General features: G+C 39.1%; 1 protein-coding gene across 1 annotated transcript; it reads right to left on the reverse strand.

Moving 5' to 3' along the window:
* Window positions 1–526: 526 nt before the first annotated feature.
* On the reverse strand, window positions 527–14,410 carry mapk11 (mitogen-activated protein kinase 11). Its single transcript, XM_046872628.1, has 12 exons — window positions 14,124–14,410; window positions 8,501–8,630; window positions 6,809–6,867; window positions 6,483–6,594; window positions 6,331–6,360; window positions 5,430–5,477; window positions 5,235–5,349; window positions 4,404–4,475; window positions 4,126–4,205; window positions 3,875–3,953; window positions 2,728–2,901; window positions 527–2,259 (listed from the first exon to the last, which is right to left on the reverse strand). Exons 1-12 carry the CDS (start codon window positions 14,234–14,236, stop codon window positions 2,189–2,191), a joined length of 1,083 nt encoding a protein of 360 aa, XP_046728584.1. The 5' UTR covers window positions 14,237–14,410; the 3' UTR covers window positions 527–2,188.
* Between the last annotated feature and the right edge of the window lie 1,217 nt (window positions 14,411–15,627).

The raw sequence follows: 15,627 nt of genomic DNA on the forward strand, positions 1-15,627 counted from the left end.
ATCAATTAATTAATCAATCAATCAATCAATCAATCAATCAATACATAAAGATGTATATAACCTTGTAAAATTCATGCATTTGTCCGACACATACCTTTCATTTTAAATCCCACTTAGAAATGATCAATTATAAACCCCAATTATAAAATCAAATATAAAAGTATGTCAAATGTTAATTACACAGATATTCAACATTTACAGATAATAAATCTAGTTAAGAAATACTAATAATTACATTTAGAATAAAATAAATTAAAATATGAGATGTTTAAAAAACACGTGTCCACAAACTTTTGGATATTATTAATAATAATAATCATAAAAAGAACATCACAAGTCCAAACTATGAAAGTTCTTATTTATTAATTATTGTGAGTCATTTTTATATATATAATTTATTTTATTTTATTTATTAATTTTTTTTAACTATTATAGTTGTTATAAAACTTTGACACAGTAGATATTTAAACATTTTGTGTTCATATACTTTTCAAATTTAATGAATTTGAAATAAATCTGCTGCGAGTGAATTGGTGAAATGAATTTATTCTGCAAAAAGGTGTTTGGTGTAAAGAACCACACCCTGACGCCCGGTGCAGCACAAACCAACTGTATATCATACATTCAGTCAGCGGAAGAACCGATATAAAAAAACATAAAGATAAAAATTTACACGACACACTTTCAATTTCACACTCAAACACACACAAAAAAAGCGAATGAGGTGAGCAGGGTGGTTTTATAATGAACAATAGTTTCAAATAAAGTGAAGATTTTAATGAATAGTTAGATTTCAGCACATGGAGAGAACTTACAAGTACACTATATGGGCAAAAGTTTGTGGACACCCGAGAGTAAGATTTTTTTTTTTTAACATCCCATTCCACATTTGCTGTTATAATTAACTTCTACTCTTCTGGGTAGATGTTCCACTAGGTTTTGTGGAGATTTGTGCTCAAAGGGTACTGATGGAGGCGAAGTGATGAAGCCTGGGGTGTAGTCAGCATGAAGAATTCATCTTAAAGACGTTCAAAAGGGTTTATATATATATATATATATATATATATATATATATATATATATATATATATATATATATATATATATATAGTAGGAGATCTTTCATCAGTAATACCCATATGTTCCTGGAGATGGCTCTGTACGCATGCAAAGACATCTTATACATTTGTGTGTATAGGATTGGGGAAGAATCACATATGGGATACAGAAACGTCCCAATACTTTTGACCATACAGTGTCTTCAATGTAATAGGAGACCTTCAGGTGTCTGTAGAGGTACATTTTGTTGTTTTTGTTTAATAATGAAATGCAAAATCCTGCACTGAACTACTGTAAATAAGTGTGTGCGCGCGTGTTTATGCGAACGGTGTGTGTTGTATGAAATGCCAAAAAGCACAGAACCTCAAAGTAACAGCTGTAGGAAAAAAAACCTTTTCAAGACGTTCAACTGAGATCCGGTTACTGTTCAGGTCATAGCATGTGATTCATATCATCTTCACCACCAACTGTGATCTTCACCAACCACCAGCAGAAGATAGAATGAGATAAAGATGATTAGACAGAAGAACTAGCGATGCAGAATTGTTTTTACATCTGTCACTCATGTGTGTATATTATACGTGATTTTGGTTGCCTTTACTCTTGCGCAACCGCTGTGAAGAGCATCACACTGAAACACACACACACACTCCCAACGTCATAAAGTAATACCATTAAGATGCAATGCTTCATTAATATCTTTGATCCACCTCTTCATCCAGCCTTAATTCCTTTCACTCAGTCCTTCAGTGTAAACATGCACATTTCAGCCGAACTTCTTCTCCTCTCCTCTCTGCTGCGGTTTGATTGACATCCATGTTTTGCTCCAAACTTCTTCTATTGTCCTCGTAATAAAAAAGTACAATAAAAACACAGCATGCTCTCTATTATCGTGTGTTGCTTGTGCGTGTAGGAGTGTAGGATGTTTCCCAGAAAGTAGGGATATATTACTTTTCAGCATTCATAAGTAGATAACACGTGCACACGTGCACGCACAAACGCCTTTACACCTATGGAACGCATTGTTCTCATTCTCTGTCTGGTCCTCAGATTCCCAGTCTTGAGTCAAATGAGACAATTCATCAGCCTTGTTGAGTCGTCAAAACTCTGGAATGTGGGATGGTGAATTTTACTGTTCGGCCTGGATGTCTGTTTGGCTGACGGGGCCTTTAAAACTGTTCACTTCCTCAAACACAAGCTCTGTAGAAAGAGAAGATAAAAGAACATTCATCGATTCTGGATTCCATTATATATACAAAATTAAAAAAAAAACTATACAGACAAAAGTTTGTGGACACCTGAGCATCAGATGTGCTTTTTGTTTCCACATTTAATTCCACATTTGCTCACAATAAGCTTCACTCTTCTAAAGAGATGTTCTACTAGCTTTCATCCACAAGGGTGTTAGTAAAGAAAGGTAGTGATGTAGAAGTAAGGAGGCCTGGGGTGCAGTCAGCATGAACAAAAACCATCCCAAAGGTGTTCAATAGGGTTTAAAACTCTATAGCAGACCACTCAAGATCTTCCAGTCCGATCCATATCTTACTATAACCGGCGAGATTTAAAGATCTATACAATTGTAAGCCTCCAACGTTGTGAGAACAGTTTGAGAAAGAAGCACACGTGGCGTATGGAAAAGTCACGGCTCCCAATGCATTGTGTTCCTACCCTTCCATTCCTCCAGCGTGCGGTCCTTGCTCTCAGGGGTCTGGTCATACAGCGGTGCCTCGGGCTCATCTTCAGGATCGTGGTACTGAGAGAAGTACGGGTGGGACAGGGCTTCGGTGGCAGAGATCCGCCTGTCGCAGTCCAGCACCAACATTCTCTTCAATAAATCCACCGCTGGGAAAAAACAGAGGGAAACGAGGAGAAATGGAGGTGAGTAGTGTATGAAGTTAAATGGGGTGTAGGGTAGCAGGAGGTGAATATTGATCAGCAGGGATAGAAATATACACTAAAAGCGCTGAAGACTTAGAAATGATATACTGTAGCTCACGCAAAATACACTCTGGATTTGATAAGAAGTTGAAAGAGAAAATCTATAGTGTCTAGACTTCTGAAAAAATGAAGCGATGATCCGAGATTTATTTCAGACTGAGTTCCAGCAGGTCTGAAGTTTACATCCAAAATTGAGTGTCTCTTTAATCTGGAAGATATGGAACTCCAAGATATGGAACTCAAGTCTGGTTCCTCCTTAGAAACAATTTCCAAACAACGAATATCTAAATTAAATATAAAAATCAGACACTGAAAGTAAGACGTACAAAGCCAAAAATGAAGCTCTGACTGGAGTTTTCAAGAAGCACCAACCTACTGTAGGAAAACAAGGAACTGTTTGGTCAAAATGGTCAGCATAGTGTAAGGAGGAAAAAAGGTTGAGGTTTTTAATCTGAATTCCATCTTGAAGTGGCAGAATGTTAATGACATCATGATGAAGGAAGATTATCTAGAAATGCTAAAAGAAATGAAGAACCTGAAGACCTCAGCCAGACAGCTAATGCTAGGTGTCTTCCAGCAGAAGAAGGATCCTAGCTTGCAAAAAGTATGGAGTCTGATACAAAATTATACCAGTTCTATCAAAAGCAATTGTAAAAGGCTTATAAACATAAACAAATTCTGACCCACAGAAAACCTGAAGTAGTAATAATAAATAAAACATGCAATATGTCTGTAAATTAGCTTTTAAAGAGGTTCATGAAATCCCCTGAATCAATACATGAAATGTTTGGAATCATAAATTTGAGTTTAAATATCTTCAGCCTGGGTGTCTGTAAACTTTTGACCTCAACTGTATGTATGTCCATTAAAGTCTCACCCTGTGGATTGGCTCCTCTGAATATCTTTCCCAGATCCTGCTGGGGCATGTAGGGGAGGGACTGGATGTATTTCTGGGCCTGGACAATAAAAGTTCAAACATCAAACATCTGATGATGGACTTCCCCATAACATTTACTGTAAACACAAATCTACCGGATCCCATGCCAGTATTTAATCTAGCGTCTGTGTTTTCTAAAGTTCGGCCCTGAAAAATAATAAAAGTACAATCTATACAAAATCTCCACACACGTGCTCAGAAGAGATCTTCTTCAGAAGGTCAGGAGTTGGGGTGCCGACCACCTCCATGATTCGCTTAAGCTGATCAATATCTGGTGACGCAGCATTAAAGATCATCGTGATAAAGTGTTATGAAGGTTCATACAACCGCCATAGAGCATTGTCGCTCCATAACCCGATTCACTGTATTCTAATAACAATTGAACCACTACAACACACTTTTCTTTCATTCCAGGGGGAGAGAAAGCAGCACTTAGACGTGCGTTTAGTCTCCGATAGATAAAGGATACAGTCATTTCCTGGAAACAAGACCTTCCCTTTGATAAGCTCACCCATAATGCATCCCACAGACCAGATGTCCACTGAAATAAGAAGAAAAACATTACAAAGCAATTACACGTTTGTCACACAACTATTACATCTTTGAAGTATAGAATAAAAAGATCATAATAAATCATTATATATATATATATATATATATATATATATATATATATATATATAAATATATATATATATATATATATATATATATATATATATATATATATATATATATATATATATATATATATATATATATATATATATATACAGTATATATGCTTTTAGGCCAAAAGTATTTTCCATATATCTTGTTTTTAGCACAAATCTAGAGGCACACAATTGTATAGGACGTCTAGTATGAAATATTTTCTTCACTTGAACTACGAGAACTGGCTGCCCCCATCATTTTACTACCACCCTTGTAGCTAAATGATATACAAAATCGAGTGGAACTTTTGTCCGGATCCTGAATTAATATTAAAGTTTTGGTTTAATCATTTAAGCTGTGCTGTGACCTTATGAGTTGTCAAAAGAGTTGCTGATTAATTTGATTTATTCCATTTATATTTTCTCTAGGAATTGCTGTTACACTATGTCATCGGTAACTTATCATGATTGGTAAACTGTATGTCTGCCTCTAGTGGTGAAGCATGGAAATACAACTGAATGGGAATCCTTTCTCACACGACTATGAAGCATGGTGGTGGCAGCTTTATTTTCCGACGCTGCTTTGCTTGAAAAAAGTATAAAGTAACAGGCTTCATGAGCAAGGAGATAAAGTCATGCTTTCTCACCTGTCTGATTATAATGCATCCAGTTTAGCATAATTTCAGGCGCCCTGTACCAGCGTGTTGCTACGTATCCGGTCATCTCGTCGTCCGTCTGCCTGGCCAGTCCAAAATCCAGGATCTGATCACAAACGCAATCATTATCAATAACATTTTTCTGGTGTTGGAATCGGAATCCCTGTAGTGCAGTACAGTTCTCACCCTGAGTTCACAGTCTTCGTTTACAGCCACATTGCTGGGTTTTAGATCCTGTAAAAACAAATATTTGATTAAAACAAACACACACGCTGTATTAAATATAAAACTTCCATCAGCTTCACAAACCACTTTCTTGCTCACTTACGTTTTACTTCACTATTAATTTGTACATTGTATAAACAAAAGTATTGGGACACCTGATTCTTTCATTTCATCTTTCATATGTGGTGCTACACAAAAATGTTCCCACAAAGTTGGAGGCACACAATTGTACAGGAAGTCTGCTGTAGCATGAAATTTTCCCTTTACTTGATCTAGGATGACAATGCACCTGTGTACAATGCCAGCTCCATGAAGATATGAGGTTGGAGTTCAAGATCTCCTGCTATAGAGCTATAAACCCTACTGAACCCCTTTGATAGGATTTGGAATGCTACACAACTCACCTACATTAGTTCCTGACTTTACTAACACACTTGTGGCTGAATGAGCACAAATCTCCATTAATCTACTGGGAACGTAATCCCAGAAGAGTGACGGTTATTATAACAGGAAATGGGGACTAAATGTAGAATGGGATTTTTATCTAAAAAGCCAATCGTATGCTCATGTGTCCACAAACTTTTGTGCATTAAAGGTACAAGAATGAATGCATGTGATTCTAACAAATGTTTTTGACACTAATAATTGTATAAATATACTTTTATTTTTCCACATATCCTAAAAAATCCTGCAACATAAATTAAAATAAATGGAAAACGTTTGTGCAATCATATGACACATTAAACTGGATTAGGCACATGATCGTTAAATAACACACTAATTCAATCATTCAATCGCTGAATAATTCATGCAGTAGTTTGTTCATTGAACATATAATCAGCAAATAAAGGAAAGGACTCACTCTGTGTATTAGTCCAGCTGAATGGATGTACTGTTTAGGAAGAAAAATTCAATTATAGATTATAGAAGAATCAAAGAATGCAGAGAAAATGTTAGAACTATCAAAAACCCAGACATAAATATATATACATCTCGCTGGAATCCCTGAAATACCTTAAGGCCACGAAGTAACTGATAAATGAGGAACTGCACATGCTCATCTGAAAGGCGTTGGAACTTGACTATGTTGTTGAGGTCTGCTCCCATTAGGTTAGTGACAAGGTATCTGAAACGATACAGAGGTGCCAGATTACATATCATATATTGGCAAATGTTTGTGGACACCCGAACATAAAATTAGTATGGAAAAAGTGCATATGGTTGGAAAAAATGTGTCCTGATATTTTTGCCCATATGATGTATCAGCATGAGGATTGTAAACAAGTTGTATTGGATGGTGATTAGTCACTAAAAACGTTATATTCCAGGTAGATACTTACACCTCATTGAATTCTTCTAATGATTCTGCAGGAGAGAAAACATCTTGTAGCCCAATGACCTGAGGAGATGCATAAACACAAATGCAGCTGGAGTTTGGGTATGAAATTAATGTGTAGTGTTTCATATATACATTGATTGGGATCCTGACTGATTAAAGAGAAGTGAAGTCGAACAGACGCTGGTACAGCTCGAGTGTATTACAATTTAGTGCAATTCTCTGTGGATTTTCTCAATGTGAATGCTGTTTCACTGAATTGTAGAAAAATGAACTTCACATGGAAGTTCATCCCAAATGAATTGTGCAGCTGCAAATGAACCAGGAACAGAATGGATTTACTGTATTTCAAAACACTTTTATAAGGATGTACAATGTGGCACAAAAAGCTTTAAGACTACTTTTGTAACACGCCAGCAGATGGTAGCACGGGCTGCATGCACGGTCACAGGGAGCACCGACCTTCATAAGTCAGTGTGACAAAAGACATCGTCCTGTGTACATCAGAGAGCCGTGCGACTGGTTCTGACCACGTGCGTTACCACGTCTACGATTTCACCATGGACTGGATGCTCCACGACAACGCACCGAGCTCTCCTCACACGTGGAAAACAACACGATCTCACTTCCGCACCCACCGTACTCGCCAGATTTGCAGAAAGTGCTTGACACACTTCTAAAAGAAGACTTCTAGGTCACGTTCCAGAAGCTTGGAGCTGTATTGCTGTGTGAGTGAACTAAGGTGATAGTGTGGAAATGTAGATAAATAAAATACTTTCTAGTAAACAGAGTGAGTTTTGACACACGGAATCATTATTCAAGCCAAACTATAGAGCAGAGACTTTCTTCATGTGCTTGACTTCTTTCTATTACGATTGAATACGTGAGTGTTGGACAAAAGGATTGTGGGCTGATTGGTCCCAGGTGGTAATTAAGAAACATTAACTATAAGTTCTTCATAAAAAATCCAAATATTGCACCATTGCAAAGAGGGTCTAACTTTTAAGTTGGCAATTATTCATATGAAGAATGCCAATGCGTAGATCACTCTTAGTTATATGGCATTACATCCTATTGAGCTTACAGCCAGAACTCTAGCGCCAGAGAAGCAGATGGTACTGCTGAATTTCTCTATTGTCAGGGTGGGGGAGTAAGTCACAGGCCAAGCAGCTCAGGCTGGAGGAGAATGGAGGAGGTGGGGGTATGGTTTAATGGCCGTATGTAGCGAAAGGGGAAGGTTTGGGAGACAAGCTAGTGAGATAATAATCAACGTAACACATCTGAGTTTCTCTTTTTCTACACAATAACTTATCTTTAATTGCACTTTTAATCATGGAACTAAGTGCTGCGGAATCTGATCGATGATCTTCTGCTTCCTGTTTAACACCACTGCATACGTCATCTCTCGCATATTGCTTAATAAAGCATACATAAATATGGATTATGTCCCTGGAAATGTCTTAATGGAATGGAATGCATGAGTCGGTCAATTATAATTCAGCAAAGATAAAAAAAAATGTGCATGTGGAATAATTCCTAGAAAATCTCTACAAAAGTATCTGGAAGCACATAAATGCGATTAAGTGCTCTGAGTCATTTACATTATGTATTAGTGTGAGTGTAAGTGTGTGTGTGTGTGTGTGTGTGTGTGTGTGTGTGTGTGTGTGTGTGTGTGTGTGTGTGAGTGAGAACTCACATTCTCGTGTTTCATATGCTTGAGCAAACGCAGTTCTCTGTAGGTGCGCCGGCTGTGAATGAGAGACTGAAATGGCCGAGAGAGCTTCTTAACCGCTACCTTCTGACGAAGCTGCACATCATACGCCGAGCTGAGAAGAGAAGAGACCAGATGAGAAGAGAAGAGACGAGAAGAGGAGAGACAAGATGAGACGAGAAGAGAAGAGACCAGGCGAAAAGAGACAAGAAGAGACCAGACCAGACAAGAAGAGAAGAGATGAGATGAGAAGAGACGAGACCAGATGAGAAGAGAAGAGACCAGATCAGACCAGACGAGAAGAGATGAGAAGAGACAAGAAGAGACAAGAAGAGACCAGACGAGAAAAGAAGAGACGAAGAGATGAGAAGAGAAGAGAGAAGAGAAGAGACCAGACCAGAAGAGAAGAGACAAGACGAGAAGAGAAGAGAAGAGAAGAGAAGAGAAGAGAAGAGAAGAGAAGAGAAGAGAAGAGAAGAGAAGAGCAGAGAAGAGCAGAGAAGACCATATTCACGTAATTAGCTTTCTTTTGCTATTCTTGAGTTTGGGACTTTGGGACACCTGACTTTTTACAGCTATATGTGGCTCTTTTCAAAGCTTTTGAACAAACAAATTTGAGGCAACCAAATGTGTAGGAGGATTTTGGATGCACCAGCATAACATTTTCCTTGGAGACCCCAAAAACATGGAGCTCTGACCTAAACCATTTTGAACATATGAATGTGAACTGCACCCCAGGCTTATTCACCTACATCACTTTAATAACACTCTTGTGTCTAAATGAGCAAAACATCGAGTGGAACATCTACCCAGATTTGTGGAGGTTATTAGAACAGCAAATTCAGACTAAATGTGGAATGGGATGCTCACGAAGCACATACCAATCTTACACCTATAAACACATATAAAGCTTAGATGTGAATTATTTTAGATCCTTGTGAACGCAGCCTTATTTTACAGCTCCCAGTACACACATACTGTTCTGCAGGCATCTGCCAAATTTCCAATTACCCACAGGCCTGCAGGAGACAAAGAAGCATTAAATGTCATTACAGAGAAAATTCCCAATGCCAGAGTCCATATTAGATTTACAGCATTCAAGCTTTCGGATGGCACTGGACTTGGTCTTGACTTGGTGCTGTCTGTTCACGGAAATCCACTTTGTTTCCTTCTAAGTGAATATTTTTTGCCCTATGGACAAATTTACATATTAGAGATTAGTTACGAAGCCTAAATACTGTACATTCTGTATATGATGAAGTCCTACGGTGCATTAGTATGCAGGTATTAATTATTAACTGACTGGTAATTCCATAAAAAGGTATTAAAAAGCCATTACATCCTCTTCTGTTTCTAACTTATGAAAGTTCAAATCAGGTTGAGGAGCTTTCAGAAGATATTTACGAGGCTTCATCTGTTAAATGACGCAGGCGTTAACGAAGGCAGGGTGTAATCTGTTCTAAAAGCTGTAAAATACCACTCTAATTAACACCAGCTCATTGTGCAATGACAAAAAAAGGGCAGGAGTGACGATGGACCCACACAACACACAGATCAGCCTGGACATGCTTCTCTCGCTATCTTGAAATTGATTCATGTTCCAGAGTGAATCTGGAATCAAACTCATGAAATCTGGGCATAAATTAGGGAAATGTATCACTTTTCCTCAGATGGCATAAACACACTATATGGGCAAAGGTTTGTGGACACCTGACCATAGGATTTGTGTGCTTTTTGAACACATGAATGTTAGTAAAGTCGGGTACTGATGCAGGCGAGGTGATGATCTCTTCCCTTCACTGGAAGCCAGAGACCCACACTTGTTCCAGTGTGATGTGGAACATTTGAAGTTGGAAGAACTCAAGAACTCAAATGCCTCAAGCCCACTGAACACCTCATGAAATATAAAAGTCTAGTGGAACACCTTCATAGATCAAATAACTTTGGAACAGGAAGTTTAATACTCAAGTGTATCAGGGGCAGTTCAGTAGAGTTCCAATAGAACACAAGACTCTGGGAAAGATGTCTCAGTTTAGATCCTCTCTCCTGTCACTCCACCAGCTGATTATTCCTTGGGGTCTGACAGCTCAATAACACACACTCAATAATTATACTTTACTGATGTACTCATGTGTGTTTAGTGAAGATGTTGTCCAAGACATTTAATTAGCAAAGTACTGATTTCCTTCACGTATTCATATTTTGAGACTGATAGGAAGTGAGAAACATTTACACTGGGAGTTATTTACAGTACCCTTATTTCCCATTGTAGGTCTTTTATAATAATAATAATAATAATAATAATAATAATAATAATAATAATAATAATAAAAATAATAAAAATAAATGATTGTTGTTGCTCAAAGGCAGTAAAACAGGCAGATATTTTAGGATGATGCAGGAAACAATATCACCATGACAGCTCACCATGGCAACCATACTGGGTAAGTCACTGGGATGGTCTAATTATATAGCTTCAGGGCATTTGCATGTACTAGCCAGCAGCAGGACTTTGTGCCCACAATAGTCTTCGCCTTAATGCCAAATTAAATACCATGTGATTCTTATATACAACATGCAAAGCCCCGGTTAGAAGAACATTGAGTTGCTTGATAATCCTTTTGTTTAAATAGAACAATTCCTAGATGATTGTGTGTATTTAAATTTTTTTTATCTACACTCCATCCTCTCTCCACCCTCTCCATATACACTCCATATACACTCCATCCTCTCTCCACCCTCTCTATATACACTCCATCCTCAGCCCACCCTCTCTATACACACTCCAACCTCTCTCCACTCTCTCTATATACACTCCATCCTCGGCCCACCCTCTCTATATACACTCCATCCTCTCTCCACCCTCTCCATATACATTCCATCCTCTCTCCACCCTCCATATACACTCCAACCTCTCTCCACTCTCTCTATATACACTCCATCCTCGGCCAACCCTCTCTATACACTCCATCCTCTGCTCACCCTCTCTATATACACTCCATCCTCTGCTCACCCTCTCTATATACACTCCAACCTCTCCACTCTCTATATACACTCCATCCTCTCTCCACTCTCTCTATATACACTCCATCCTCTCTCCACTCTCTCTATATACACTCCATCCTCTGCTCACCCTCTCTATATACACTCCATCCTCTCTCCACCCTCTCTATATACACTCCAACCTCTCTCCACCCTCTCTATATACACTCCATTCTTTCTCCACCCTCTCTATATACACTCCATTCTCTGCTCACCCTCTCTATATACACTCCATGCTCACTTTACCCTTTCTATATACACTCCATCCTCTGCCCACTCTCTTTATATACACTCTATCCTCTGCCCACCCTCTCTACATACACTCCATCCTCTGCCCACCCTCCTATATACACTCCATCCTTTGCCCACCCTCTATATACACTCCATGCTCTCTTTATACACTCCATCCTCTGCCCACCCTCTCTATATACACTCCATCCTCTGCCCACCCTCTCTATATACACTCCATCCTCTATATACACTCCATCCTCTGCCCACCCTCTCCATATACACTCCATCCTCTGCCCACCCTCTCTATATACACTTCATTCTCTGCCCACCCTCTCTATATACACTTCATTCTCTGCCCACCCTCTCTATTTACACTCCATCCTCTCTCCACCCTCTATATACACTCCATCCTCTGCCCACCCTCTCTATATACACTCCATCCTCTGCCCACCCTCTCTATACACTCCATCCTCTCTCCACCCTCTCTATATACACTCCATCCTCTCTTTATATACTCCATCCTCTGCCCACCCTCTCTATATACACTCCATCCTCTGCCCACCCTTTCTATATACACTCCATCCTCTATATACACTCCATCCTCTGCACACCCTCCATATACACTCCATCCTCTGCCCACCCTCTTTATATACACTTCATTCTCTGCCCACCCTCCCTATATACACTTCATTCTCTGCCCACCCTCTCTATATACACTTCATCCTCTGCCCACCCTCTCTTTATACACTCCATCCTCTCTATATATACTCCATCCTCTGCCCACCCTCTCTATATACACTCCATCCTCTATATACACTCCATTCTCTGCCCACCCTCTCTATATACACTCCATCCTCTGCCCACTCTCTATATACACTCCATCCTCTGCCCACCCTCTCTATATACACTCCATCCTCTATATACACTCCATCCTCTGCCCACCCTCTCCATCTACACTCCATCCTCTGCCCACCCTCTCCATATACACTCCATATACACTCCATCCTCTATATACACTTCATTCTCTGCCCACCCTCTCTATATACACTCCATCCTCTGCCCACCCTCTATATACACTCCATCCTCTCTCCACCCTCTCTATATACACTCCATCCTCTCTATATACACTCCATTCTCTGCCCACCCTCTCTATATACACTCCATCCTCTCTCCACCCTCTCTATATACACTCCATCCTCTCTATATACACTCCATTCTCTGCCCACCCTCTCTATATACACTCCATCCTCTGCCCACCCTCTCTATATACACTCCATCCTCTGCCCACCCTCTCAATTTACACTCCATCCTCTGCCCACCCTCTCTCTATACACTTCATCCTTTGCCCACCCTCTCTATATACACTCCAACCTCTCTCCACCCTCTCTATATACACTCCATCCTCTCTATATACACTCCATTCTCTGCCCACCCTCTATATACACTCCATCCTCTGCCCACCCTCTCTATATACACTCCATCCTCTGCCCACCCTCTCAATTTACACTCCATCCTCTGCCCACCCTCTCTCTATACACTTTATCCTTTGCCCACCCTCTCTATATACACTCCAACCTCTCTCCATCCTCTCTATATACACTCCATTCTCTGCCCACCCTCTCTATATACACTCTATCCTCTCTCCACCCTCTCTATATACACTCCATCCTCTCTATATACACTCCATTCTCTGCCCACCCTCTCTATATACACTCCATCCTCTGCCCACCCTCTCTATATACACTCCATCCTCTGCCCACCCTCTCAATTTACACTCCATCCTCTGCCCACCCTCTCTCTATACACTTCATCCTTTGCCCACCCTCTATATACACTCCATCCTCTGCCCACCCTTTCCATGTACACTCCATCACTTAATACTAAGGAGTAATGTGTTTATTCAAATATTGACTGCCCCCAGTTAAAAACAAGAACAACAACAACAACAAGAATAATAAAAATAATAACAACAGTAGTAATAATAATAATAATAATAATAATAATAATAATAATAATAATAATAATAATAACAACAACAACAATAATAATAATAATAATAATAGTAATAATAATAATAATAACAACAACAACAACAACAACAACAACAACAATAATAATAATAATAATAATAATAATAGTAATAATAATAACAGGTCTTTCACCTGCTAATTCACTATTATTACGCACCAGAGACTCACAATGAAATTAATGATCTCGGTCTCTAGTAGGCCATTTATTAATGACTGGCAAAATCAGAAATTGATGATTTATTATTACTGAATTGTGTATGATGGATGTGATGGGATGCTGCTGGAGGCTTCTGTCTCTCACTCACCACACGGACCCGTACGCGCCCGAGCCGACCGGCGTGAGCATCTGGTAGCGCTCGGGCACCTCCCATACTGTTTTGTTGAGCTCCTGACGGTAGAATCCCGGTCTGGCTGACATGATGATCACCGACACACACACAAACACACACACACACCCACACACACACACACACACACACCAAACACACACCTTCACCTTCTCAGTACACAGGAGAAATCTCCCTGCGTCTCTGTCTGCGTTCGCACTTTACCGGAATGTGGAGACTCCGTCTAGCGCCGTGTGTGTGGGGGCGCGCTGCGCGCACACGCGAATCCCTCATACACACCCGCGCAGGCGCGCGCACATACACACTCGCGCGTACTCACTGATTGGGTTGTAATATATATATATATATATATATATATATATATATATATATATATATATATATATATATATATTTATTTATTTATTTATTTATATATCCGGTTGCAAAAAATCTTTTAACGTGATTAAACTGAGATTTACTAAATTGCAGGTTAATTTAAAACAGAAAACTTCAGTATAGTTAAAAAAAAATCTTGCTGGATGATTTTGGTTAAAACAACCAGATTTATTTTATTGATTTTATTGTAATTTCTACCCTGCAAATTCACCAATCACATGCACACAGCACACAGGGTTATTAAGGTCCTTCAAAACATAATACACACCATTTCTTAAATCCTGCACGTCCAAAAGAATTCCATCTTGGTGAGAATTCACGTCAATAAGATAAATACTATATACATTTATGTTTAAAACAAAAATGTAATAAAGAAAAAAATCTGTATTAGTTTGCATGCCAGCATATTTTACTAAACAAAATATTTATATTTATGTTTGTATATGATCCAATTTATATACATTTCCTCAAATTTGGAATTCATTCCCAACAATTCTCATACATGAATTTGCTAGTAATTTTCCCAACTTGAAATAATTCCCAAGTTCCCATGGACATTTTCCACCCTAAACATATAAATAGTGTATATACATAGCCAAGAAGTAGGTGGAACATCTGACCATCACTCAAGCATTTCTATTCCAAACCCATAAAATCAATGAATTCATATCCGTTCCTTCCCATGTTAGGAGCGTATCTGTGTGGATGATGATCGTTCATCTAGTGAGATCAGACACTGATGTTGAGGAGGAGGTGAGGAGGTCTGGGGTTCAAGTCGGTCTTCTATGTGTTCAGGTGAGTAGAGGAGATCAGGGTTCTGTGCAGGATTTCTTCTACTCCAGATGGAGATGAAGCTTGCTGTCTTTGTGTACAGGAGCATTGTTCATGCTGGAACACTGTTTGGGAATCTCAGGTCTTGTAATCTGTGTGCTTCTAACAATGGCATCATGTTGATGAAGGAACACACATTTACATTTATGGTACTTGGCAGAACCCCTTATCCAGAGAAGTTTAGGGCCCAGTAGTGGCAACCTGGTGGTGCTGGGATTTGAACTTGTGACCTTCTGATTCAGAGTCTAATCAT

The sequence above is a fragment of the Silurus meridionalis genome, chromosome 18, assembly GCF_014805685.1.
Source record: "Silurus meridionalis isolate SWU-2019-XX chromosome 18, ASM1480568v1, whole genome shotgun sequence".
In the NCBI taxonomy this organism is placed as follows: Eukaryota; Metazoa; Chordata; class Actinopteri; order Siluriformes; family Siluridae; genus Silurus; species Silurus meridionalis.